General features: G+C 42.4%; 1 protein-coding gene across 1 annotated transcript in view; it reads right to left on the reverse strand.

Moving 5' to 3' along the window:
- arhgap4b (Rho GTPase activating protein 4b) overlaps positions 1 to 23,614 on the reverse strand; it is a 44,347-nt gene that overhangs the window by 6,425 nt on the left and 14,308 nt on the right. Inside the window, exons 2-21 of the mRNA XM_008301346.1 lie at positions 22,752 to 23,067; positions 20,087 to 20,258; positions 19,849 to 20,011; positions 16,379 to 16,441; positions 16,120 to 16,293; positions 14,156 to 14,284; positions 13,833 to 14,054; positions 11,650 to 11,751; positions 11,355 to 11,540; positions 10,446 to 10,530; positions 9,158 to 9,185; positions 8,866 to 8,962; positions 6,302 to 6,362; positions 6,041 to 6,118; positions 4,459 to 4,587; positions 3,853 to 3,958; positions 3,533 to 3,760; positions 2,042 to 2,097; positions 1,669 to 1,840; positions 227 to 316 (exon numbers count right to left, since the gene is read on the reverse strand). Of these exons, the coding sequence (XP_008299568.1) occupies positions 227 to 316; positions 1,669 to 1,840; positions 2,042 to 2,097; positions 3,533 to 3,760; positions 3,853 to 3,958; positions 4,459 to 4,587; positions 6,041 to 6,118; positions 6,302 to 6,362; positions 8,866 to 8,962; positions 9,158 to 9,185; positions 10,446 to 10,530; positions 11,355 to 11,540; positions 11,650 to 11,751; positions 13,833 to 14,054; positions 14,156 to 14,284; positions 16,120 to 16,293; positions 16,379 to 16,441; positions 19,849 to 20,011; positions 20,087 to 20,258; positions 22,752 to 22,821 (2,411 nt within the window). The 5' untranslated portion in view covers positions 22,822 to 23,067. The remainder of the gene's footprint in view (positions 1 to 226; positions 317 to 1,668; positions 1,841 to 2,041; positions 2,098 to 3,532; positions 3,761 to 3,852; positions 3,959 to 4,458; positions 4,588 to 6,040; positions 6,119 to 6,301; positions 6,363 to 8,865; positions 8,963 to 9,157; positions 9,186 to 10,445; positions 10,531 to 11,354; positions 11,541 to 11,649; positions 11,752 to 13,832; positions 14,055 to 14,155; positions 14,285 to 16,119; positions 16,294 to 16,378; positions 16,442 to 19,848; positions 20,012 to 20,086; positions 20,259 to 22,751; positions 23,068 to 23,614) is intronic.

The raw sequence follows: 23,614 nt of genomic DNA on the forward strand, positions 1-23,614 counted from the left end.
AAACAATCTGGCCAATCAGAGATTGTTGAGCAGAAATGAGATGACATGAGAAGGAATGATCAGTAATTTGTACGTCTTCACATTCTCAGCCAGTAAAGTGCAGCTTGTGTGAAACACTGTGGACCTCAGTGTGCATCTTCCTGTCAGCTTCTATCGCAGATGCTTATCGGCGTGTGGACGTGTTCGTATGTTGTGCAGCGGAGCGCGTCGATGCCTGACTTCGTACCGAGTCGTGTTCTCCGTCTGCGGATCTTCTACTGTCAGGTTTCCAGTGCTGCCTCCTCCTCCTCCTTCCTCTCTTTTGCCTCGCTCTGACCTGAGGCAGCAGCAGAAGAAGAAGAAGAGACGACGGATATAGTAAGCACATATTTCACCGCAGAAAGTACAACCAGTACAAGTTTAAATATGGGACGGAGAGCGAGCGACACAATGAAGGCAGGAGGGAGCAGAAGTGGGAAGAACGTTACGTGTGACCAGAACAAAACTTTGTGCAACAGCCATAAAAAAATACTCGATATTAACTCCAACTTGTGCTAATCATTGAGGTTAAAACTTGTAATTTGTTTTCATCTTGTAGGACCTTACAGCTGTTTATTCATCCTGTCCTTTAGTTCTGCATCATATTACTGGACTTAACTGTGAAATAGGATCATTAGACGTCCAGTTTAAACACCTACATGTACAAACGTGAAGCTGAAATACTTTCAACTGATTCTCTGAACTAGTGTGTGTGTGTGTTTGTGTGTCTGTTCTTCACATAACTCAACAACTATACATCTGATGTTCTTCAAACTTGGCAGGTGTACATCTGGAGACACGAGGAAGTGCAGCGTTGAGTTTGAAGTAGATCAGATTAAGATTAGTCCAATTATTTTGGGGTCTTTCTGGGGTCTTCAACAGGCCTTTGGATGGCTGCAGTCAAAGCTGAAGCTACCCCTTGATGTCACATTCTGATAAGATCCATCCAGACATTGGCACAGAGAGTTTGCTTCGTCTTATTTTTGTGTTTTATTTGTTTATCTTGTAAGAATGTAGAAGTCAAAGCCATTAGTTTAGGTGTCCATTCATTTGTCTTCAACATTGCCATTTAGTTTTTAATCATTGGCAAAAAACATTTAGCCTTAGAAAATGTTTTTATTCCTTTTCCAGTGGTTTCAAAACACTGTGTGTGTTTGTGTGTCTGTTCTTCACATAACTCAACACCTATACACCTGATTCACTTCAAACGTGGCAGGTGTATCGCTGCAGACCTGAGAAAGTGCAGCGTTAAGTTTGAAATAGATCGAATGAATGGCGTCTGTTTTTTTGAGGTTTCTTAAAGCTCCCTCGTCTGGCCTTTGGCTGCTACCTGTGGGCGGAGCCTATGTTGCTGCTGTTGCCGGGCAACATCACTGACATCAAGGCGATATTTTTAAATGCTGTCATGTAGCTTAACTGCTGACGGAAAGCACCGCTCTAGTGGTTTGTAAATGCAGCATAATGTGAATTTTAAGCAATAGTGTCACACCTGGATGACAAGATGTGAAGCTACAGCCTGTAGCTTGCTAACTTAGCTTAGCATAAAGATGAACACAACCTGCCTGCCTCAGTTATATCTGTTTAACCTGTACAAATCTGGACTATTTCTGGGAGCAGGGCCCGTAGACACTGTTCACTCCTGTCACTCACCCTTCCAGGACGCTGATGTACTTGTGCGGGATGAGACCTTTGACTCCGCCCACCTCCCCTCTCCACCAATCGCAGGAGGCCTTGCTGTGGAGGATGATAGGTTCTCCCTGCTTGAAGGAAAGCTCTGCCGGAGATCTGGCCACGTAGTCGAACATGGCCACAGCCTCCCACTCTGTGAAAACACGAGGCAAAGTTACAGTCAACACGTCCCAACACTCTTTTATTAACGTATTTGATTAAAAGTAACTCTGATTCCTGTAGAACTCGTGATTCAAAGTGGATTGTGTTGTGGTGCTGTCATGTGGAAAACGGTGGATGACACACAGCGTCTGTCTAATCTGAGCCTGTCTCTGGCGTTTGTGTGTCCACTGACCGTCCTCGCTGGGCAGATGTTCGGCTTCTCCGTCTCCCTCCTCCGTGATTGGTTCACTGCGGAAAAGCACAAAAACAAAATATGTTCATACGGTTCTCGTCTGTTATTTTACATGCAAAAAACGACCCGAGAGCTGATGTCGGGGGTGTTTGGAGGTTTCCGTGGACGCCGGTTGGTGTGCTGCGGGCTTGTGTTCAGCGATCAGCTTAATGCTATTAAGCAGTTTTTACACAAAGCATGGCGAGCTGCACAGAGACGCCTCTGGTGCGGCACGAAATTCTGTTTCAAGAGGATGAGCCGTGAAAGAAGGAGGCTGAGGCGGAAGCTGCTTCATTATTTTGGAACCGTCTCAGACTTAAACTCTGACACAAGGAATGAAATGAGGAACGGTCGCAGCTGCAGTTTACGTCCACGTTTGTCCAGATTTGAACTATAAATATATATATGCAGAGTTCACTGAGAGAAACAAAAAGGATTATTCCATCCCAAATCATCAGGCACATTCTGCTCGACCATCTCTGATTTACCTGAAACTTTATCGTAAATTATGGACATTAAAAATGACATCAAATGCTTTCAGAGATCATTTTTAAATGGTTTAAAAAGATCAAAAACTGATTCTGAATCAGTGTCATGATGAGAACTAACAGTGGAAATTTCAGGCTTTTATCTTTAAAAGTTCCTGAGATATTGTCGTTCATACAGCTTTAAATTTTAATTGTACCTCTGAAAGTTTTGGATGAATCAAGCCACAATTTCACAAATATCTTTGTACACGTTTATAGTTTATGATGAAAAACAAAATCCAGGAAAATCAGTCGAGCAGAAGATGGTTTGGGATCAGTTATTCACATGTTTACATGTTTAGAGTCTGATAGAAAACAAAGTTTAACCCTTTTACAGCAGAAAGTTCTTCAAATATGGGAAATTAATCTTTAAAAATGTCCACAATCATCACAGGTTCATCAGTTAAGGTGTTAAATATCGTCCAGAACAGTGTTTTTATAGAACAACATCATGAAGCTAAACATCGACCGTTTGGATGTGAAACCTCATTACGTCATAGTTTGACATCCAATCAGACATTTGTGGGAAATTTTGTCAAAATTAGCACAACAATTCTTTAGTTACGGCCAAAATTGAATCTGATCATTGTTGGTGGATGTTTAAAATCTGAAGAAAGTCTCACAGAAACGGGACGAATGTTTGAAAACTATTCGGAGAGAAATAATCCAGATAGTTTCTCAAACAGTTGAGGGTATAAAGTTAACTTGCTTTCAAAAAACACCTCTTATTCTAACTTTAGCATTATTCCAAAGTGTTTATCATCAGTCCTAATCCTTTAATCACTTCAGATAAACAGCCTAAATGATTTATTTTTGGTTGAACCAGACACAAGCAGTGCCTATAAAACAGAATGTTGTCAATTCAGTGGAGATATGTTCTCATAGTTTCACGTTTCCCGCCACATGTCCACCCAGGAGTACTCACCAGTACTCCTGCTCCAGGGTCATGTGCTTCTCGTAAACGGGGCCCGGCAGCTCCGACTGGCCGGGGTAGATGCTGTCGTGCTGCAGGATCATGGTTTTGACGAGGTCGTTGACCTGCGGCTGCCTGGCCACGGCGTCGTCCGAGTCCAGCCCCCTCAGCAGGCTGGGCCCGAAGCAGACGGCCAGGTTGTAGGGCTGCATCATGTTCTCGTCGCTGTACTGAGACACGCTGGGCGACACACACATGGACAAACGTCAGCCGCTGTTTCTGTGACGTCATGTGATCATTTGAAGTGAGAGAAAAAGTTGGCTGCTGCTTACTGGTTGAGGAAAGCGAAGAGGTATCGCATCACGATGAGGAGAGGCCGCGGGAAGGTGGAGACGATGGCCTTGATCTGGGCGGCTTTCTCCGTCACCGCCTCGATTTCTGATCGCAGCAGGGAGGAAAGACGAAGTGAGCAACGAATGAACAAACTAGATCTGACTGTAATGACAAGTCTGATGTGCTGCAGCTGTAGTTTCTTTATGACAAACTGCACAAATCAACCCGATGTCTGACTGAAACAAACGATAAGAGCTTCCTCTGTTGTGGTGAGCCGGCTTTGAAGGAATTTAATGAGTAAACAAGCTGCAGGCAGGTGCACGACCTTCGTTAGCTGGAACTCGTGACAGCATGAATGAGACTTTGGCAGGAGAAACAGGTGTTTGCATCTACTGATTATTAGGTTTGCAGGAGGGAGAACATCCTCAACAAGCTGCCCGGAGCATCAGGGAGGCAGCAGCTAAAGCTAAAACCAGCTCATTGCTTTATTCATACAACTCTTGATGAATCTTGCTAACTGAAAAAAAAAACCAACGCATAAACAATCAAGTAAATGAAAGCAGACGTCAACAGAGCGATCTGGAAGTGGCGTGGAGGGATCTTACGGACACACTCCAGCAGCTGGGAGTAGCTGTCGTAGGGGAAGAGAGGAGGCTCGAGGCCCCTGAAGTAAAGCTTCAGCACACCGGCCACCGAGTCCAGGTCGCACTCGCTGTCCGACAGAGGATCCTCTCCTGCAAACACGGCCAACGTGTCAGTGCAGCAACAACAGACGCTTCATAACACAATAAAACACGAGGCATAGAGGTAGACGTGGTGCAGAGAAAAGAGCCACGACACTTTCTGTCACTGTGTTGTTTCTTCATGAAGACAAATCAGTCTCACCAGAGTTTGAAATTTAAAAGCTGCTAAATTTCTAGCTTTGCATTTTATCGTATCTGACTTTTTTTTTTTTTTTTTACGTCTGTATTCAGCTCATCAGAATTTTGCTCGAAGGAAATATAAGTAAATAAATAACTGAGTAGCACCTGTACATATACTGCAGTGGAGAGTTTATTAAAGGAAAAAAATTCTTGAAAAAATGATTTTGTTTTCTTTCTCACTAATAAATGACAAAAACCTTCCACCTGTTTTTCATCTTCGTCTTTACAAAACCCAACATTAATGAGATTTCTGCGTCCAATTTGGGTTTTATTTTGTTTATTTCATTAAATGTACAATTTTTAAACTTCAAACTATTTCCATGTTTTGTTTTTGGTCGACTTCTGGGTCATTTTCATTTTTGTTTTTCGACGCTCACAAATTCAGAATTTCAGGTGGAAAAAGTCAAAACAGGATCACTCAGGTTGCTCGGATTCGATGGGCCATATTTGTTTTAAAAATTTCACAGTCTTGGTCATAAATAATCGATCCTTGCTTAAGTCGAACCAACGTCCGACCAATCAAGTTACACTCCTCTGGTCATGTGACGCTCAACCGATGCTAACGACGGCGCCGCGGTTCACAGTTAGCTGGTGGAGCTGCGGAGCGTTTAGTCACCAAGAAACCAAATCTCTATTTCAGGAGATGCCGAATTGCATTGGCCTAACAGTCACTGTGTTCATGGAGACGTCATAATATGCTAGTTTAGTGTTCACAGCTTCTTGTGCTTACCCACATTCATGCAGGTTTAAGGTCATTTAAAGGCATATTATGGCTTTATTATTTCTATTTCTAAGCTAGAATTCCATTAATTTATCTGCAGTAATCAGATTAATTACTGATAAAAGATCTTTGGTGTCTTGTGCCTCAGCTGGAGGCTGTAAAACCTCCACAGGTTCATCCTGCAACATCAGCTTTTGACTGTTCAGAAGTCAAATCATTCAGCAGTGCAGAGTTTTTAATGGCTAATTATGATCATTGCACGATGCTAAGCTAGTGTGTGCACATGCAGTCCATGTTTATTTATGTGTATTTAGGGGATTCTGACATGTCAAAGAGTTTGAGGCTTCTCCAGAGGAGCTTTCTCATATACAATATATATATATATATTTATTCCAAGGATTAAAATTCATCTTTTCATCGACATTAATCCACTTTTGAATCTAAATTGGCTAAAAACTAAACACCTGTAAACGCTTATTGCTTTTAAAAATGACTTCCTTTTGGTTTTCTAGTTGTAAAAACTGATCTGACGATGACTCTCACCTCTCTCGAACGCGTCTCTGATGAGGTTGACTTCCCTCTGAGAGCCGGGAACTCTGAAGATTCCTTCATGGTGGAGGCCTGAGACGTGAAACACACACATTTACATCACAATACGAGTGTTGCGTATTCTTTATGTTCTACACACGGGATTACACAGACGAGCTCAAACAATGACTCCCACCTACTCGTCCTCGCCGTCCAGATCCGCCTCCCAGCGTGGCTCTTTGATAAACCGTAAAAAAAAACAAAAACCTGACTCACCGTGAAGGTTTATGAAACGGATGCAGCTTTCAACCACCACAGGAATCTGCTGCCCAGAGCTCTGCAGGAGAAAGATGGCGAGAGAAGGAGACATGAGAGGAGAAGAGATTGTTGGAGACAGAAAGAGGCTGCAGATAAGTGATGCAAAGAAAAAAAAAAAAAGAAAGACGAGGACGGCAAAGAATCCACAACACAAAGGAAAATCGTGTAAAAACCGAAGAGTCAATGTGAGGAAAAGAGCAAAGAAACAGTGGGAGGGGATGAAAAGAGCAGGAAAATGACCAATGAAATGTGTTCGCTCAAGGATGTCAACTCACAAGAAACTGGAATAATATGATTTAGCCTCTTTTTTTCTCGTAACAACTTTTTCAGGAAACTTTAAAGGAGATTATTAAGTGAAAAAAATGGAAAGGAATCAGGAATCAGCCCAAAAACTGTCTAACATTTTGGGAAACAGACTTATTTGTTGTCTTGAGTTAGCTACGATAGGTTAAAATTAGAAAAAAATACAATAACACGGGAATCAATTGATCAACCTGATGAAACAATTAACAGGATCTAAGTAAAATACATGAATAAAAATAAAAATAATATTAAATAAGACAACGTAAAACTAGAAGAGAAACGTAAAATGTAATAGTGGCAATGATGCTGACGTAATAAACCACACTTGTACCTGTCAATTAAATATGATGCTAGCCGTTAGCTTAGCTTAGCAAGCATGAAAAGAAAGCTAGCTTAGCAACGTCCTTTGTTTATATATTTTAAATATATATAAAATATATATATTTTTATATATAGAAAAACCAACACCTTTTTTTTCATATTTGAGCAGCACCAGGCTAGCTCGTCCTGCTGCTCCATGCTATGCTAAGCTAACTAGCTACTTGTGGCAGCCTTATGTTTATCATCCAGACAATAGTCTTCTCCTGGAACTCTCAGCAGGAAAGCAAATAAAGGTCTTTCCCAAAATAATGTCCACAAACTGTGTAAACAATGATGGACTTAGAATAATAACACATTCTAATACGTCGTGTTTTTTATTAGTGAAAGTTAAGTGACATTTCAGTCTTTTATCGTTCATTTAAATATGAAGCTGGAGCCAGTTAGCTCAGTTTTTCATAAAAACCATAAAGGAGAAAAGCTTGATTTGTTCAACGCGGAAATACCAAAAGCTGCAGTTCCTCAAATATCCACTGGAGGCTGCCTTCAACAGTGAGTCGATCCCAATAGACCGCTATGCTAAAATGCTAAACTTTACAGCAGAAATAAACACGTTTACAGCCAAAGAACGGTTCAGGTCTGTTTAGCTTATTTTTATATTTACGAAAACTTGACAGGTTGTACATTTTTATATAAATTTTCCGTTCAAATTGTATTTACGCTTATTATTTAAAAACTGCTTTGTGCGAAGCTGAGGCTAATGCTAAGCTAAATGGCTGCTTTATCGTACAGATACAAGAGTGGTTTCCACCTTCTTATGTGATGATCGACAAGAAAGCAAATAAGCAACATAAAAAAAATGGAACAAAAGGTGTAACGTCAATATTATTACTTGTTTAGGGGTCAATAAATAATAAAATGTTTCTGTAAAGTGATGCAGGGATGTGTTTATACTAACAAAACTACTGCTGCTCATTCTATATTCTTATTATTATTAATTATTTTGTATTATTATTGTTGTTGTTTTGCATATTATTTCTTCTACAAGCACAACTCGCATGATATTTTGCACGTTATGTTGCTTATTTTTCTTAAATCTAACACGTGCGAGCTGTTGAACACCTTCAATTTCCCCAAGGGGATGAATAAAGCATCAATCTGTGGTATTTTAACATCACCAGACAGCTTTCTGGTGCAAGCGGTTGAGGTAACGTCTGCAAAACTGCTTCGAAATCTCCCAAAAATGTTGACCTATTCCTTTTTTTAACACCAGATTGTAAACTCTGCTCTTCCTCCAAGATTTCTAAAACTCTCCAGGGTGGAAAAGAAAGAAAAAAGAAAAGAAAAAGAAAAGGTTGGACATGACTTCAGTGCGCTCGATGGAAGCCTCGCTGTGGGAAGCGGCCCACATGCAGCACATAAGCAGTCACAGATGGTCGGTACCTGTGTCCGAGACATTCTCCTTCTCCTCCTGCACCAAAAGCCAAGCACAGCACACGAGAAGAAGGAAAGGAAAGGGAAGGAAAAGAAAAAAGAAAAAGAAAAAGCAGAGATTAGACGAGAAGGGAGAGCAACAATAAAAGGGGAATATAAAGATTTAGAGGCGGCGGGAAACACGAGCACGCGCACACTCGGCAGAGGAGTCGAGAGGAGGCAGCAAAGAGGCCAGCGCATTTTAATCCGTCTCACAAGAGGAAGAGATATAAACAGGATTGAAAAGGGAGAGAAAGCCAGCAATAAGCCACGAGCATGACCAAACACACGAAGGCAGAAAGTGCACCGAGGGACTTCGCTGCGAAAAAAAAAAAAACCTTATTTCCTCTGAATCGGATGATTTCGGTGCAGAAAGCAGCACAAGGGGAAGTAAAATGAAACAGAGACGGTGTTTCTGTGTGTGTTACCTGTATGTAGGAGATTATGTCTGTGGTGAAGAGTGTGTGGCAGAATTGGGAAACTGGTCGGGACTTCCTGACGCGCATCGACCGAGCGCATTGCATTCTGGGAAATATAACAGATAGCTTTAACACCCGATAGGTCCAAGATGTCTAACAGCTGCATGGTTGATCAGGAGAGTCTAAACACATGATAATTGGTTTAAATGTGGCCCCGTCCTCGTCCTCTCTGCTCTCTCCTGGACTCTAAGCCTCTCAGCCACTCTCTCGTTATTCTCAGGTGTGTGAAGGCGCTGTTTACCTGGACGGGTCGCTGTCCACGGCCTCGGCTGCAAGAAGAAAAAACACAGAAAAAGGTTTGATTTAGTGCAACACAGCCGGCAGGAGACGTTCTGGTATTACATTAAAAATAAATAAACAAAATGTAATGCTTAAAGAACGTTATAAGAATGTTTTCATGTTCAATAACGTTCCTATGAAGTTAGTTTAATGTTTGGCATTCAGAGGACGTTCCATCATAACAGAAACTAACTCAAACCAATTTAAAAAAAAAAACAAAAGGCCTCAGATGATTTCTATAAAATGTTCCCGTAATGTAAAATATTAAGAAAGGTGGAACATTTCTCCTGCAATGTTCTGAGAATGTTTTGAAGAAGTTGTTAACATGCGATGGAATGTTCTTCTACAAAACATTCTCACAATGTTCCACGATAAAGAAGAATGTTCTGAGACCAACGTTAAAAAAAAAAAAAAAAAAGTTTTCCAGATGTTATCGAGGCCTCAGATAATTTTTTTTTTTTTTATAAAATGTTCCCGTAATGTAATAAAGAAAAATGTTTCCCCAATGTTGTAGGATAACAAAAGAAGAACCTCCTCAGTTCAACATTTAGTTTTGAGAACATCAGCGCGTAACGTTCTAACAACCTTATCACTAAACATTCTGGAACATCTTCAACTATCCTGCCTTTAAGAACAACATTCTGGAAAACATTAGCAGAACCCTCTCAGAACGTTTTTCAAACTAAAGAATTCCAGCTGGAAAATAAAGGAAGGAGCAACATTCAAAAAACATTCTCAAGCTGTTACTGAGGCCTCAGAGATGGCAGAATGTTCTTTAAAGGTTCCTGTAATGTGATCTATTGACAAAAGTGGAACATTCTGCCTCAGGATGTTTTGGAGAGTCTAGTGATGGAGCCCAATATACAATTTATAAAACGTTCCCACAATGTTTCCACAATGTTAAATGATAAACAAAAGGAAGAACCTTCTCAGCTCAACATTTAGTTTGGAGAACATCAGGGCTTAATGTTCTACACTGAAAAACTGCAGCCGGGTTATTCAAAGGAAACTTTTGCTAATTGAGCCGCTTTAGTTTTCGGCTCCAGATGGACTAAAGTCTGATTAACGTCCCCGATCGAAGCCACTCGAGGCCTCACCAGCTGGGAACCAAAGCTGCAAGCACGAAACCAAAAAACAAAACTAAATCTAGGACTGCGCTTAAGGCTCGACGTCCCAGACCACAGTAGTCACTGCTGGAATAACACACTTCACCAAAACGTTGCATCGTGGGTGAACAAACTCGGACGAACCTTTCTGTATGGCGTCGTGTAGAAGGTCGTGTTTGGCTTGAAGCTTGGACGTCAGAGAGCTGCTGGTCAGGAACTCCTTCACTTTCTGAGGTAAAGAAAAAAAAGATTGAACCATTTAGTCCTCGATGCAAAACCGAAAACAACCCAAAGCTGACAACAATAAAGCTCCAATAATCAACTGGTTCTTACTGCAACCATTAAAAAACGCTCCGCATACATAGAAGAACATTATAATTAAAATATACATTAATCGTATTGTGCACTGTTTTTTTACTCCTCTCACATTTTTCCTCACTGTCGCCTCATTTTAAATTTTTCTCTACGGAAACAGAACAACCAGGACTAGAAGGACAGAGGACTCAGAAATGTCTCTGGTGAAATATAACAAAGTTTTAACTCAATAAATCCTTTAAAAAAAAAAAGAAAAAAAAGAAAAAAGAATTTCATTTATTATTTATTTTACAAAAAAAATAAAAAATCAACCTAGAACCAACAAATAAAGTTGAATATTTAGATCTTTATTTAACAAAAATGTAAAAAAAAAAAAAACCCCAGAACCAACATGTATAATAATGTTCCAGTAGTAATTTTACGTATTTAATTAGTTTCTTGGCTGCATCGTGTAAACACAGCCTGCAGCTCAGCCGAATTTTTGCCACATGACTGTTGGTCTCAGCTGACTCGTTTATGGCTCAGCGGTTTCAGCAAAATGTGCAGAATTTTTATTTTTTTATAGAATCTGTTTTTTATAAACGGTTCATTTTTGACAAATTTTTAAATAAGACATGTGGAATTGGTGATTTTGCTGTAGTTAAAGCATCACAGACGGGTAGTTTAAGGACCATAGGAAAGTAGAGAATCTGGTGGTTCTTGTAGGTTGTCGGTGTCTTTTCTGTGATCTGAACTCACTGTAAAGTAGTAGGTCTCCGTCTCCTGCTGATTGGCTCGACGCTTGGCGAGGGTGAGCTTCGGGAGAGTTCCTCCTCCGGGCGGCTCGTGCGATAGGCTGCTGGACACGTCGGGGGAGGGGTTACAGTCGCTGTCGCACATAGTGTCCAGCAGGGCGACGAGCGTGGCTTTGAGTGTTTTGCTGACCTGAGGAGGGTAAAGAAGAAGCGGCCGTTTGTTAATTTAGTTTTTCAGACCGTTTCTAAAACGGACAGACGACGGCTCGTTACGGAAACGGCGACAACGATTGGCTGACCTCCTCTGTTTCCAGGGTAACGGCAGCGAGGCGGGACTGAAGCTGCTGGAAGCGGGTCTCCAGCTCGTACCTCACCTGGCTCTCCGCGCTCACCTCGCACACCTGAAACGCACAAACAGAATGAAGAACGTGACTCGACAAAATCGGTAGGATGTATGTAAACAAGCAGCAGCGTGTCGCAGGAGCCCCGAATGAAAAACAGACGCAGTCGACTGTTTGCTGAACTCCTGTCGAGCTTCTCGGCATCACAAATGCAGCCGACCGCGGTGAAATTATCACACGAAATCCTTCGAATTAATCGAGTGGAATTCACACAGAAGTAGTTCCACCTGATCAGAGAAATCAGAAACCACCCCGCGGTCTTTTTTTTTTTTTTTGTTCAAAGTTTAATTAAAAACTTCTTCAAAGACCATTTTAACACCACTTAGGATAAAATTTAAAGCCACCTTCACGGCCACAAAGTGTAATGATGTATTTTAATTATCTCTTTTATATAATTAATTTTAAAACAGTGAGTGTGGATTTGAAGACATCTTAATACTGACACCTTTTGAAGTTTGTGAGTAGCTGATTATTAGCGAAGCAAACGACTGATTCAGAACTGATGTAAGACGTGTGCAGTCATCACATTTGTGTTTATTTGATCCTACAAAAGGACGCAAAGAAAATTTAAGACATTTGAATAGAAAATTCAAACTAAAGCCAACACTTGTCGCGCCTTATTTTGAAAATACTACATTTTATTACTTAAAAGAAGACCTGCAGGCACCCCGAGTGATTAAATATCTGCAGCAGCCAGCAGATTTTATTAGCTGTAGCCAGTTTCGCTAATTAACTCTGCGAGTCGGTTAAAAATCTCCAGCAGGAACCTCACACACACTAAACGATCTTAAATACTGCATGAATCCTGGGTATAAAAAAGTTATAACACTCAAAGCCCCGAGGCTGAAGCTACGCGTCTCAGGAATAAAATATCCTCGTAGTTAACATTAAGGTTAAATGTGAGGATTAGAACTATTAAATCGGTTTCTGAGGCTTAACGCCATCTTGGCTGAACAAGTTGGACTGAAATTCAAGCAAAAGAGCAGGACAGAGGCGCTAGCTTTACCCAGAACGTCATGCAGCAGCATCTTGGCTAACAATGCAATGCTAGCTAGCTACTGTATGTAGCGAGCTAGTCGGCTGGGCAGGTGGTGTTTAAGCCATTTGTTGCTACTTGAAAAAAGAATGCCAACTTGGCTGAACAAGTTGGACTAGAATTCAAGCAAAAGAGCAGGACAGAGGTGCTAGCTTTAGCCAGCACGTCATGTAGCAGCGTCTCAGCTAACGCGTGCCTGGGATTTGAAAGCCATACTAGCTAGCTACTGTATGTAGTGAGCTAGTCGGCTGGGCATGCTAACATCTGAGCAGGTGGTGTTTAAGCCATTTGTTGCTAAGAATTCATTGTACTTAATATTATTTATATACCGTAAATTCTGGACTATGAGCGCACCTGAATATTAGCCGCACCCACTAACTTTAAAAAAAAAACTAGTTGTGTACATATATCGGCCGCACTTGTCTATAAGCTGCAGGTGTCCACGTTGAGATATTTACACAGAAAGATTTTTTTAACTTTTAATTAACTACGTAGCGGTAACATACACAGATACCGTAAATACTTTTTTCTGAACAGCGCCTGTAACACGTCTGGTTAAGAAAATAAAAAATACACAATCATCTTCTTCAGCCTCAGAATTCCTTCGTCACTTCCTCAGTCTCTCTGTCGTTGTTGCTCTCAACGTCACTTTCGTTTTTCGCAAATTTGTAAAACTCGTAAAAATCCATAAATTAGCCGCGTCGTTGTTTAATCCGTGGTGTTCAAAGCACGTGAAGAAAAGTAGCGTCTTATAGTCCGGACATTACGGCAACTTTGATAAATCGTATTGTTTTACTGATGTATATCTTTTTTGTGCATCCATAAGCTTCCACATGCAGACCAGTCACACCTGCTGAGGCCCTTTAAGCATCTATTTAATCCATCATTAACCACGACTGCAAAACATTTCTGGGTTATTTTGCATTCTGGTGGAACATTAGCACGCAGGGACGCGAGCACCTGGACCGGTTGTCTTATTGCACGAACAAAACCTTGATCGACACCCGGAGTCTACACCCAGCGAGTCAGACTAGCGTCCGGTCACCTGGTCTCCCTCGTGCGGATGGTAGTTGAATCTGAACGGGAGGCAGAAGGCGGAGTCGTGTTGCTGCAGCAGCGCGTCCCGGTCTCCGCCCTGGTCCAGCGACGTGACGGCCGCCTCCAGCTGCTTCAGCCCCGTCTCCTCCGTCTTCTGGATGCGCCACCTGCTGGCCAGGTAGCACTTCATCACCCTCTCCATGGACAGGTGGAAGCCGAGGTCGCAGCACTGCCGGTGGGGGAAGGAAAGAAAGAAGGCCAGACAGAATGATGAGATGGGAGGGAAGTGACGGAGCACAAAAACGAAGCAGAGACACAAACGCTCCCTACGTCGATGAGGGTGCTGACGTCCTGCAGGTAATACTTGTTCATGGCTGCGTTGGCTGCTGCCAGGTTCAGCAGGTAGTCGTTGCGAGCCTTGGTGCACTTCAGCTGGGTCTCCTGGACTCTGCCGTGCCTCTGAGGATACACGATGCACATGAAATAAAAGGTAAGAGACGATGACACAACCGACAGGAGAAAGAGCCGACGCAACAACAGGAACAAGAAGCGGTTTGTTCTTTAGTAAACCCACCTCAGGACTTCCTGAGGCCTCTCGTTTCTTTTTTTGCTGTTTGTCTCTCACACACACACTTTGTTCTTTTTCCCTGCAGCTGCCTCGGCTGCCGCCTGCATGCTGCAGCACAGTCAGGCCTCGCCGCTCGGTCACCACGCTGCACCTTAAAGCGCCGACCGAGTTGCTCACATGTCGGTCAGAGTGCGAAGCAGCCGTCATCCGTCTCAGAGGCTCGTTTACACTCACATGAGACGTGATGGTGATGATAAACGTCATGGAGCTGCACACAGGGTCACGGTGGCAGAGGAGCATGCAGGAGGACATCCTGGTGTTTTCTGGCCACACAACAGGCCCTGATCGTAGTTAAATAATTACACTTTTACTGCATATACATCCTCTATGTCACGTCCTACACATGCTCATACCGCTAGTGTACAGAGCTCTGTCCGTGCTGATCACATAATGCTGTAAATGATGAACTTTACTTTTGCTCTTCTGGTTCGATGCTAAACTCAACATGTCGTTGTCTCACTAGTTGTAACCTCTGTAATCACAATAGAGCTTAATGTAATCTAATCTTCTAAAAAACACAAACAAGTCTTGAAAAATTCATGCAAAATTCACACCGACAGACCAAAAACAGCGTTTACGTCGCCGCTGTTTGGTGCATAAGCTGAAGTCAACACACAATCCAGACTGAACTGCAGATATTTCTGCACTTAACGAAGACGAAAACGTCGCGTTTGGAATCAGCGAGGAACTCCCTCGGGCGCCGTGAGAAGTAAAATAACGGCTGCAGCCGGCAGATTCAATTAGCTGCAGCTAGTTTGCTAATTAACTCTTTAATGTAGAAACAATATAGACGGACACAAATGGATGCTGAATGCTGAGTGCACTTAAGATAAAGGTAAAATTAAGGCTAGATATGAAGACGAGGAAGTTTAACACCATCTTGGGTAAAAATATGACGGAGTAAAGAGCAGAACGTGACCCTAAACCATCATGTAATAGCATTTTGGCTAACATGCAGTGGGTATAAATGGGAATTTAAGATATGTAGCCTGTAAACCCACATCATAAACAGCTAGCTCATGATGCACACCTTCATACTGACAGGAACACCAGCTAACTGGTGCATGTGGTGAGCTTCAGCGCTGATGATTGAATTTCATCACAGTTAAGCTTTTTCTAAAAGATGTGGAAAAAAAGTCTGAGAAAACTCACACTAAATGACCTAAAACATTCTCCTAAGTCGCCATTATTTCATGCAAAAGCTGCGTACGTGGAGCCAACAAACCGAATCGTAACCCAACAACGAAGAACGGCAGGTGTTTAACGAATACAGCGAGAGAGTCGCCGCCAAGCAGCAAAACATCTGTTCATTAAAACCCTCAGAAGGAAACGGGCGTCTGATCAGTAGCTCCAAAGCTGCTCTGATATCCGACGTCCTAATACTGTTAAAATAATACTGATAAAATAGATCAGAATTCATTTATTGTCAACAATCAGACACTATTTTTAAAAGTACAGGAAGAAATGTGAAAGAAAAAACTAGCAAGTGCATCTAAAAAAAAGAGCAGGATAGTTTGGTAAATTTATAAAAACAATGACTGATGTTGAACTTAAACAAATAAATCTGGTTTAAAATGGTGCAAAGATGACACGTGAGGTGCATCTTCATGTCAGAGTGTAGCTTCAGCAGATAAACAGGAGGCAGTCTGAACATCCAGACGCTCACCTTCTCCATCAGCCGCTCCATCTTCTTCACAGAGCTCCTCCTCTGGCCCACCAGCTGGCCCGGTCCCAGCTCGGCCGACTTGCCGGTGTGCCTCTCCTCCAGCCGCTCGGCCTCCTTCAGCTTCCCCTCGGCGATCAGGCAGTCCGTGTGGTACTGGTTGTACGTCTTCAGGGCCTTCAGCGGGCCAAACAAACACAAACGTGGAGTCAGCGCGCTCGCCGCCGGCGCACGGTTACAACAAGTTGAAGCGAGTTCTCACCGTCTGCAGCTCGGTGGTGACTTTCATCAGCTCGTCCTGCATCTGGATCCCCACTTCTTTACTCTGCAATGGAAATATTAGAAGATTGATTATCTGAGAGTAAAACATGAGGCGCTTAGAGCTGAACAATAACACCAATACCATTGGCAAAATCAGTTCCAGCACCGTTTATAACATTATATTTATATTTTACATTCATGCACAATATTGTCAATGTAGTGTGCAATATTTAATATTTCATTTCTCAGGTGCAATATTTCAATTTTTATCTGGTTATTTCATTTTTATGTGCAATATTTCACATTTTAATGGACAATACTGGCAATGTAACGTGCAATGTTTCATTTTTACCTCATGTTTAGGTGAATTATTTCATTTTCATCTCATTTTTTGGTGCTTTATTTCACTTTTATCTAATTCTAAGGTGCATTATTTCACTTTTATCCCATTTTTTATGTGCATTGTTTCAGTTTCATGCACAATATTGTCAATGTAACAGGTAATATTTCATATTTCATTTCTCAGGTGCAATATTTCAATTTTTATCTGTAATATTTAGATTTTTATGTGCAATATTCCACGTTTTAATGGACAATACTGACAATGTAATGTGCATTATTTCATTTTCACCTCTTTTTTCAGGTGCAAGATGCCAGTTTCATGTGCAATACTTTAAATTTCATTCCTAAGATGCAATATTTCAACTTTTATCTGGTTAATATTTAATTGTTATGTGAAATATTTGACATTTTAATAGACGACATTGTCACTGCAATGTGCATTATCCCATTCTTATCTCATATTTAGGTGCATTATTCCATTTTCGTCTCATTTTTCAGGTGCAAGACTTTAATTTCTTGTGCAAAATTTCATTTTCTTTTGCACCTTTTTGATCACATGTGTGATATCTCAATTTGTGAGAACAACTTTGTCAGTGCAATGTGTCGTATTTCATCTTCATCTGATTTTTAGGTGCAATATTTCATTTTCATGTGTGATATTTTAACTGTTCTATTCCAGCCTTATGTTATTCCAGTAATGTGTCGTACTTCCATCTTATTGCTTTTATTCCGCATTTCTTATGTTCTGTCATTGGACTTTTTCTGAGCAACATCTTGCACAATAATTAGTTTCATCTCATCTTATATGAAACCTGCACAGAGTCGGAGGAGAAGCTCGGCGGTCGTGTAGGTGTAGCTAACTTTAAAGCTAATGGGATTAGCTTGGCTTAGTTCCAGCTTGTAACGTCCCAGAGAAACAGAATTAGCTGCTGTTTCATTCCAGTTGTTGTACGAGGTAATTAATGACCTTTAGACGTGTGATTTTACTGTCAGACTTGTTCTAGTAAAGCTTCATTTCCAGCATGCAGACAGGTATCAGTGTTGAGGTTTAATAATCTGCAGGACGACCACAGCGCAGCACTCTGTGTCGCTCAGCTGCTTGATTTCTTGGCAGAAAAAAATCGTGTCTTGTTGTCGTTCTAATTTGCCTAATATTGTGTTGTGACTTTAGAGCTGCACAGCATCACTTATTGAATAACACGCGACGATGTGTTGGATTTAGTGCTGAAAGCGCGGCGCTGTGCCTGGCGCCGGGCCGAACGGCGCCTCTGGAGCGGCTTCATTAGGATTCTGCTCACTTTTGCACCGTGAGAAAGGTACGGAGCGTGTCTGACAACCTGTAATTTGAACAAGACGAGTCTGTGTACTTTAGAAAATGAATGACACTGCAGATGCCACCGCGTTACGAGGGACGAATGCAGGAGGCGGCGCTGATCCGGAGCCTCGCATTGTGCTCGACTTCCACACTCCGCTCTGAGTTTGTTCGCTTTTCAAGGCCGACAGCTAACGACTGGAGTCACTTGTGTTTTATTGTAAAATTAATGTTGCAGCGCTGGAAAAAAAAAAAAAAAAAATCAATTTTCATGAATTTATGCATCAAGTCTGGGCTTGTTTTCCACTCAGGAGATAGACTGGAGTGATTCCTGCTGTTTGTTAAAGCGCTGCGATATCAGCGCTCTGTCTGCAAAAAAGTGCTGAAGTTAAGTAAAATGATCTGTCCTTGGTTTAAAAACACACATTCTGTAATATGTAAAATGCAGGAAGCGTGTCAGACACAACTCCACAGCTACGCACAGCGCCATAGAACAACATGTAAACGCTAGAATCTGGATTTATGTGGATTATTGGCACGCTTGAGGAGAAGAAATTCTGTCAGGGCTACAACTCGCTCCACTAAAAAATTAAAACACATAAAAGATAAAATACAAAATACTGCAGAGTAAAATTAAACACCTGAAATAAAAATACCAAACAGTACAGACAAGTTGAATAAAGTGTACAGTAACCGGAATAATTACAACCGACTAGCTAAAACTACGTTAAAAACAAAAAAAGAAAGGAAAAGATAGGATACAATAAAATAGACAAATGTTTATAAAAAAAAAAATTAATGAATGAAAGTGCAGAAGAAAACTTGGTGCCGGTTATCATTGTCAGCTAGTGCTACAGCATGCTAATATAGCATTATGCTATTAGCTTAACATAGAATAAGCCAGTTAGCTCGTGCTACAGCATGCTAATATAGCATAACGTTTTTGGCTTAACATAAAGTTAGCTGGTTAGCCAGTGGTACAGCAAGCTGTGCCATAGCGTTATTTATTTAACATAGTCCCCTTTTTAGCTAGTGCTATATCTAGCTAACATAGCATATGATTATTAGCTTAACAGAGTCAGCTAGTTAGCTAGTGCTACAGCAAGTTAATGTATTATAGTGTTATTAGCATAACATAGAGTCAGTTTATTAGCCAGAGCTACAGCAAGATAATATAGAATATTGTTATTAGCTTAACATAAAGGCAGCTAGTTAGCTTGTGATACAGCAAGTGAATATATCATAATGTTATTAGCTTCACATAGAGTTAGTTAGTTAGCTTGTTTAGCAAGCTAATGTAGTATAATGTTTCTAGTGTGACATAACATCAGCTAGTTATCATTTCATACAGAAAATAATATATATATTATGGCTGGTTAGCTTCTGTGTTACTGTATTAGATGATGGTGAACATAATTTATCAGAAATCTAACATTAGCGAGGTTAGCATTGTGAAAATCCTTAAAGCCCACAAGGGCCTTCCTCAATCTGAAGTCCTGCTCTGACATTTTCACATATTACAATTTCATTCAAACTGATGGATAATCCTCCACATGACTCGTGTGTTAGCAGTAAAAATAAAAAGTTATATATTCTTGTAAACAAAAAAATGAAATAAAAGCTTTTTCTGTTGTCAGAATTTTACATCATCTTACCTCTAAACTACTTTTTTGATTTCCTCAGAGCAGTAAACAAGTAAATACTATGTGAGGGTTCGTCAGGTCACTATCATGAAGCAAATGAAACTGGGCTTCACCTCACGTCTGTTGTATGTCAGCGTCTACATGCGTGTTCCTGGACAGAGGACATGCTCTCACCCGTTTGTGCAGCCGGTGTGTGTCCTCTGTACTGTGCACCAGCCGCTGAGTGAGCGTGTTGCAGCAGGTGTCGCCCAGCGCCGCATGTTCTCGGCTCTCCAGACGGGTCTGGGTCAGCAGAACCGACCAGACCTGACACACCGACTGGCCCCACTGCTCCTTCCTGCAGAACAACACGGGTTCAGATTACCTCACTTCAGAACCACCTGACGAAGACGAACACGTGCACTCGGCCTACTTTTTGGTCTTGTGGGTGAATCTCTCGGTGAGCTTGTCGAGGGCTCGAGCGTATTCGGCCTCGATGTCGCCGCGACGCCGCAGGAACTCAGACAGATCCGAGAGCTGCTGCTGCTTCACCTCCACCTGAGAGTCCAGAATCTTGATCTGGTCTGTCAGCTGGGCCCGCAGGTCTGAGAGGAGAGAGCGGCTTAAGCAAATATATGTAGATGGACCCGGACACATGCAAATACAAAGAGAGAGGTTCAGATGGAAACAAAAGTTTACACATGAAAGTAAATAAACAAGTAAATAAAACTATTCATACAACTCGTACATTTCTATAAATGAAGTTCGTGTTTTGTCACATTTTGGTTTCCTTATAGATTTATTATGTCTTCTGGAAATATGCATTAAAAAACAAACATACAGCGACTATCAGTTTAGTGATGCAGACAGTTTTGTTAATCATGATTGCCTCCAGCTGCTGACTCCTCTGATCCGGTTTAAACAGAACCATCTGATCCACTCATTAGGCGCAGACAGCTGGAAAGTCTGAGGAGGTCAACAAAGACCACATCATTGACTTGGGGGCCTTTAAGCCCAAGAACACCAAACCTACCATCAGGCATGGAGGTGGCAGCATCATGGAGCTTCACACTAAGTCAGTGGAACAATGAAGGAGGAGGAGGAGGATCACGTCCACGTTCTTCAGGAAGGGATTTAGTTTTGTCAAATAAACGTTTGTATTATTCGTCCTTGTTGCTACCGGATACGTTGGGTTGACTGCTGATGAAATGAGAACGTGCAGTGAGCGAGGCTGCTTGATCTGATCTTGCTCAAAGTGTGGCTGTGAGGAAAAATGCATTTTCCCTGATTGCAGTGACTCCCAGTGGTCACATGATGCTGTTTCTTCAGTCGACCGTGGTTAGAGGTGCAGTTCCAACGCATCCAGATCGGTGTCGTACGCAACAGTTGATGAGATGTGATGTCACTTCTTCCACTTTTGATTGGCGGTGACGGACTAATGCGTTCAAAAATCACAGATGCTCATGATAACTTTTGAGAGTCTGAAGATCGTCTGTGCCAAATTTGGCGACCAATGGAAATTCAAAAAATCCAACGAGGCAGAAATTGACCTCACAGGATGCTTCAAACTGATCCTGATCCAAGAAATCCAACAGAGCCTCATTCTTACAAATCAGGGTTCAAGAGTGTAAAGATGCAACTTTTTGGCTCCAGAAACAAAATGAAATTTAGTTAAAAGAATCAAGGAGCCGTCCGAAGTCAGCGGCTAATGTCAGAACTCTTCATTTTATAACCTGAACTTGCTGCTGAAGACTCCTGAAGGAGGAAGAAGGTTTATAGAGGAAGGTAGAAAGGCAATTAATCAGCACATTTCAACACTGAGGAGATTCAAAACGCTTTAGATAAAACACATGAAGCATCGAGTCAATGAGTAGGAGGAGCTTAAAGCAAACAGTTAAAAGAGAAAAGAATGAGATGAACTGTGCCGGTAAGAGTTACGACTCTGCACACATGCAGTTTTCTGGGAGTTTGTTCCACATATTTGCTGCGTAACAACTAAAGCTGCCTCTCTGTGCTGTGTTTGGACTTTAGGGACAGAAACTGACCCAAAGCAGCAGATCTGAACCGTGTTCTGGCCTGAAAACCCAAACATTCAAAACTTTAAAACCGCGTCTTTGGCGGCGTGTAAAGACGTCAGAACTGGACTGAAGACAAACGCGTGGACACGTCCTTTCATTACTGATGTATTCAGGTTATTGGAGGCCGACTTGGTAATTATTTCACTGTGGCTGTAGAGATGATTCATAACTGACCACAGCGCAGTTTCTGGCTCGGTCTGTGGTTTTTAACATCACCAGCTGAGGCGGGTTACCCCCTGTGCAGCTTCACCTTTTACCCCCAGCGATGCTCGAGACGTGTAGAATACTTTCACTTCACAACAGCTGGGCTCGTCTGGTTTCACTTTCCAGCATACGAGGTGTTCAAAAAGCCCAACGCTGGACCGACACACTGCACGTACAGCAGGTCCAGGTATCGTTATTTTGACACGCTGAAAAATTGAATAAAGCCTCGTGTAGTAAAAAAAGGAATGAAGTGTGACTAAAAGGCCTCCCGTGTTGTCTCTGCAGGCTTTGACAGAAACATATGGATTATTTCCGGCAGCTCACTTGTTATAATCCAGCAGAAACCTGATATTAACGCACGAGCTTGTATGCAAACACGACTAAGCCGGCAGCGCCGCGTTCAAAAGACTAATACAAACATGTGGAACAGCGCTGGCCTCCCTCACCTCTCCCTCGTCTCTTTGCCCATTTTTGGCTCTCTTATTTTTCCCCGTCCTCGCTCTTCCCCCCTTCTTTACTCTTTTTCACTGTCTTTGTGTGAGCACACAGCCCCGGGCTGACTGGATGCGAGGAGACAGCATCACTAATACTGGCTATAAATACACTCTTGTAGTACAGTACCGAGATGCAGCCAGCCCTCCGAATCACGGCACATCGCGCACACATGCATGAGAAAGTCTCCCTCGTTTTGGTTTCACCAAAGCATCTTGTGTGGCTTTTGCAGGGATGCAAGTCGGGCTGCATGTCTGGCTGCAGCTCATGCACGAGTGCCGCCTCTCACGCTCTCGTGCACAAGTGTGACAAAGGGCAGCTTACCTTTCATCTGCGACTCGTACTCGGCCAGGCTCCCCTTCTCCCTCCTCAGCTTTCCGTGAGCTGTCATCATCTTGACCCTCGTTTGTCGTCCCTCCCGATGCTTCCTGATTCCTCGTGATCTCTCCCCCTTCCCGAAACCTTTCACCCCGTCAGCTCCGGGTCGGCGGTCGGCGACCTCTCACCCCTGTGGCCTCTACAGCTGCCCGCAGAGCATCAGCGTGGGTCGGCTGCTCTCGGCGGGGATGTCAGTCGGGTCGATGTGTCCATGGAATCCCCGGGGTTCCCGGCGTGGACGCTGATCCATAGGTGGACGGGCCTGGATGACGAGAAAAGGGGGGAGGCAGATTTACCGAGAGCCGGAGAGGACAAGCGAGGGCAGGGTGACAAGAGAGAAAGGGACAGTGACACCGGAGCAGGGAGAGATTTAATAGGAGGGACGGGGCCAGAGTGGACAGTAGGAGGGCAGCGTGATGGAGGCAGGGTGAAGGATGGGGGGGATGGGATGGCGGGAGGTGATGAGTAACGGCGGTAATGAAGGACGTTCGGCGCCTCGAGGTCGATGTTCGGGGACGTCCATGAAGGTAACAATCAAACACACGAGCAAATGTCTCCGGTGAGGTTTTTTTTTTTTTGCACACTGTGAGAGTTGAGAAATGAAACACCACAGACCGACTCGTGATTCGTCGATTAATTAACGGTTATTTGGGTCTGAAGCGGCTGATAACAGAGTCAGTGTAACGAATTATGGCTGCAGCTGATGTTTTCTGGGTTTCTGGAAGGAGATTTGACAAACAAATAAATAAACCTGCATCAGGGTTACTTCAGCAGAGCTGTGAAGAAACTGCTGGAACATAAAGTCCATC

The sequence above is a fragment of the Stegastes partitus genome, unplaced genomic scaffold, assembly GCF_000690725.1.
Source record: "Stegastes partitus isolate 25-593 unplaced genomic scaffold, Stegastes_partitus-1.0.2 Scaffold1662, whole genome shotgun sequence".
Lineage (NCBI taxonomy): Eukaryota > Metazoa > Chordata > Actinopteri > Pomacentridae > Stegastes > Stegastes partitus.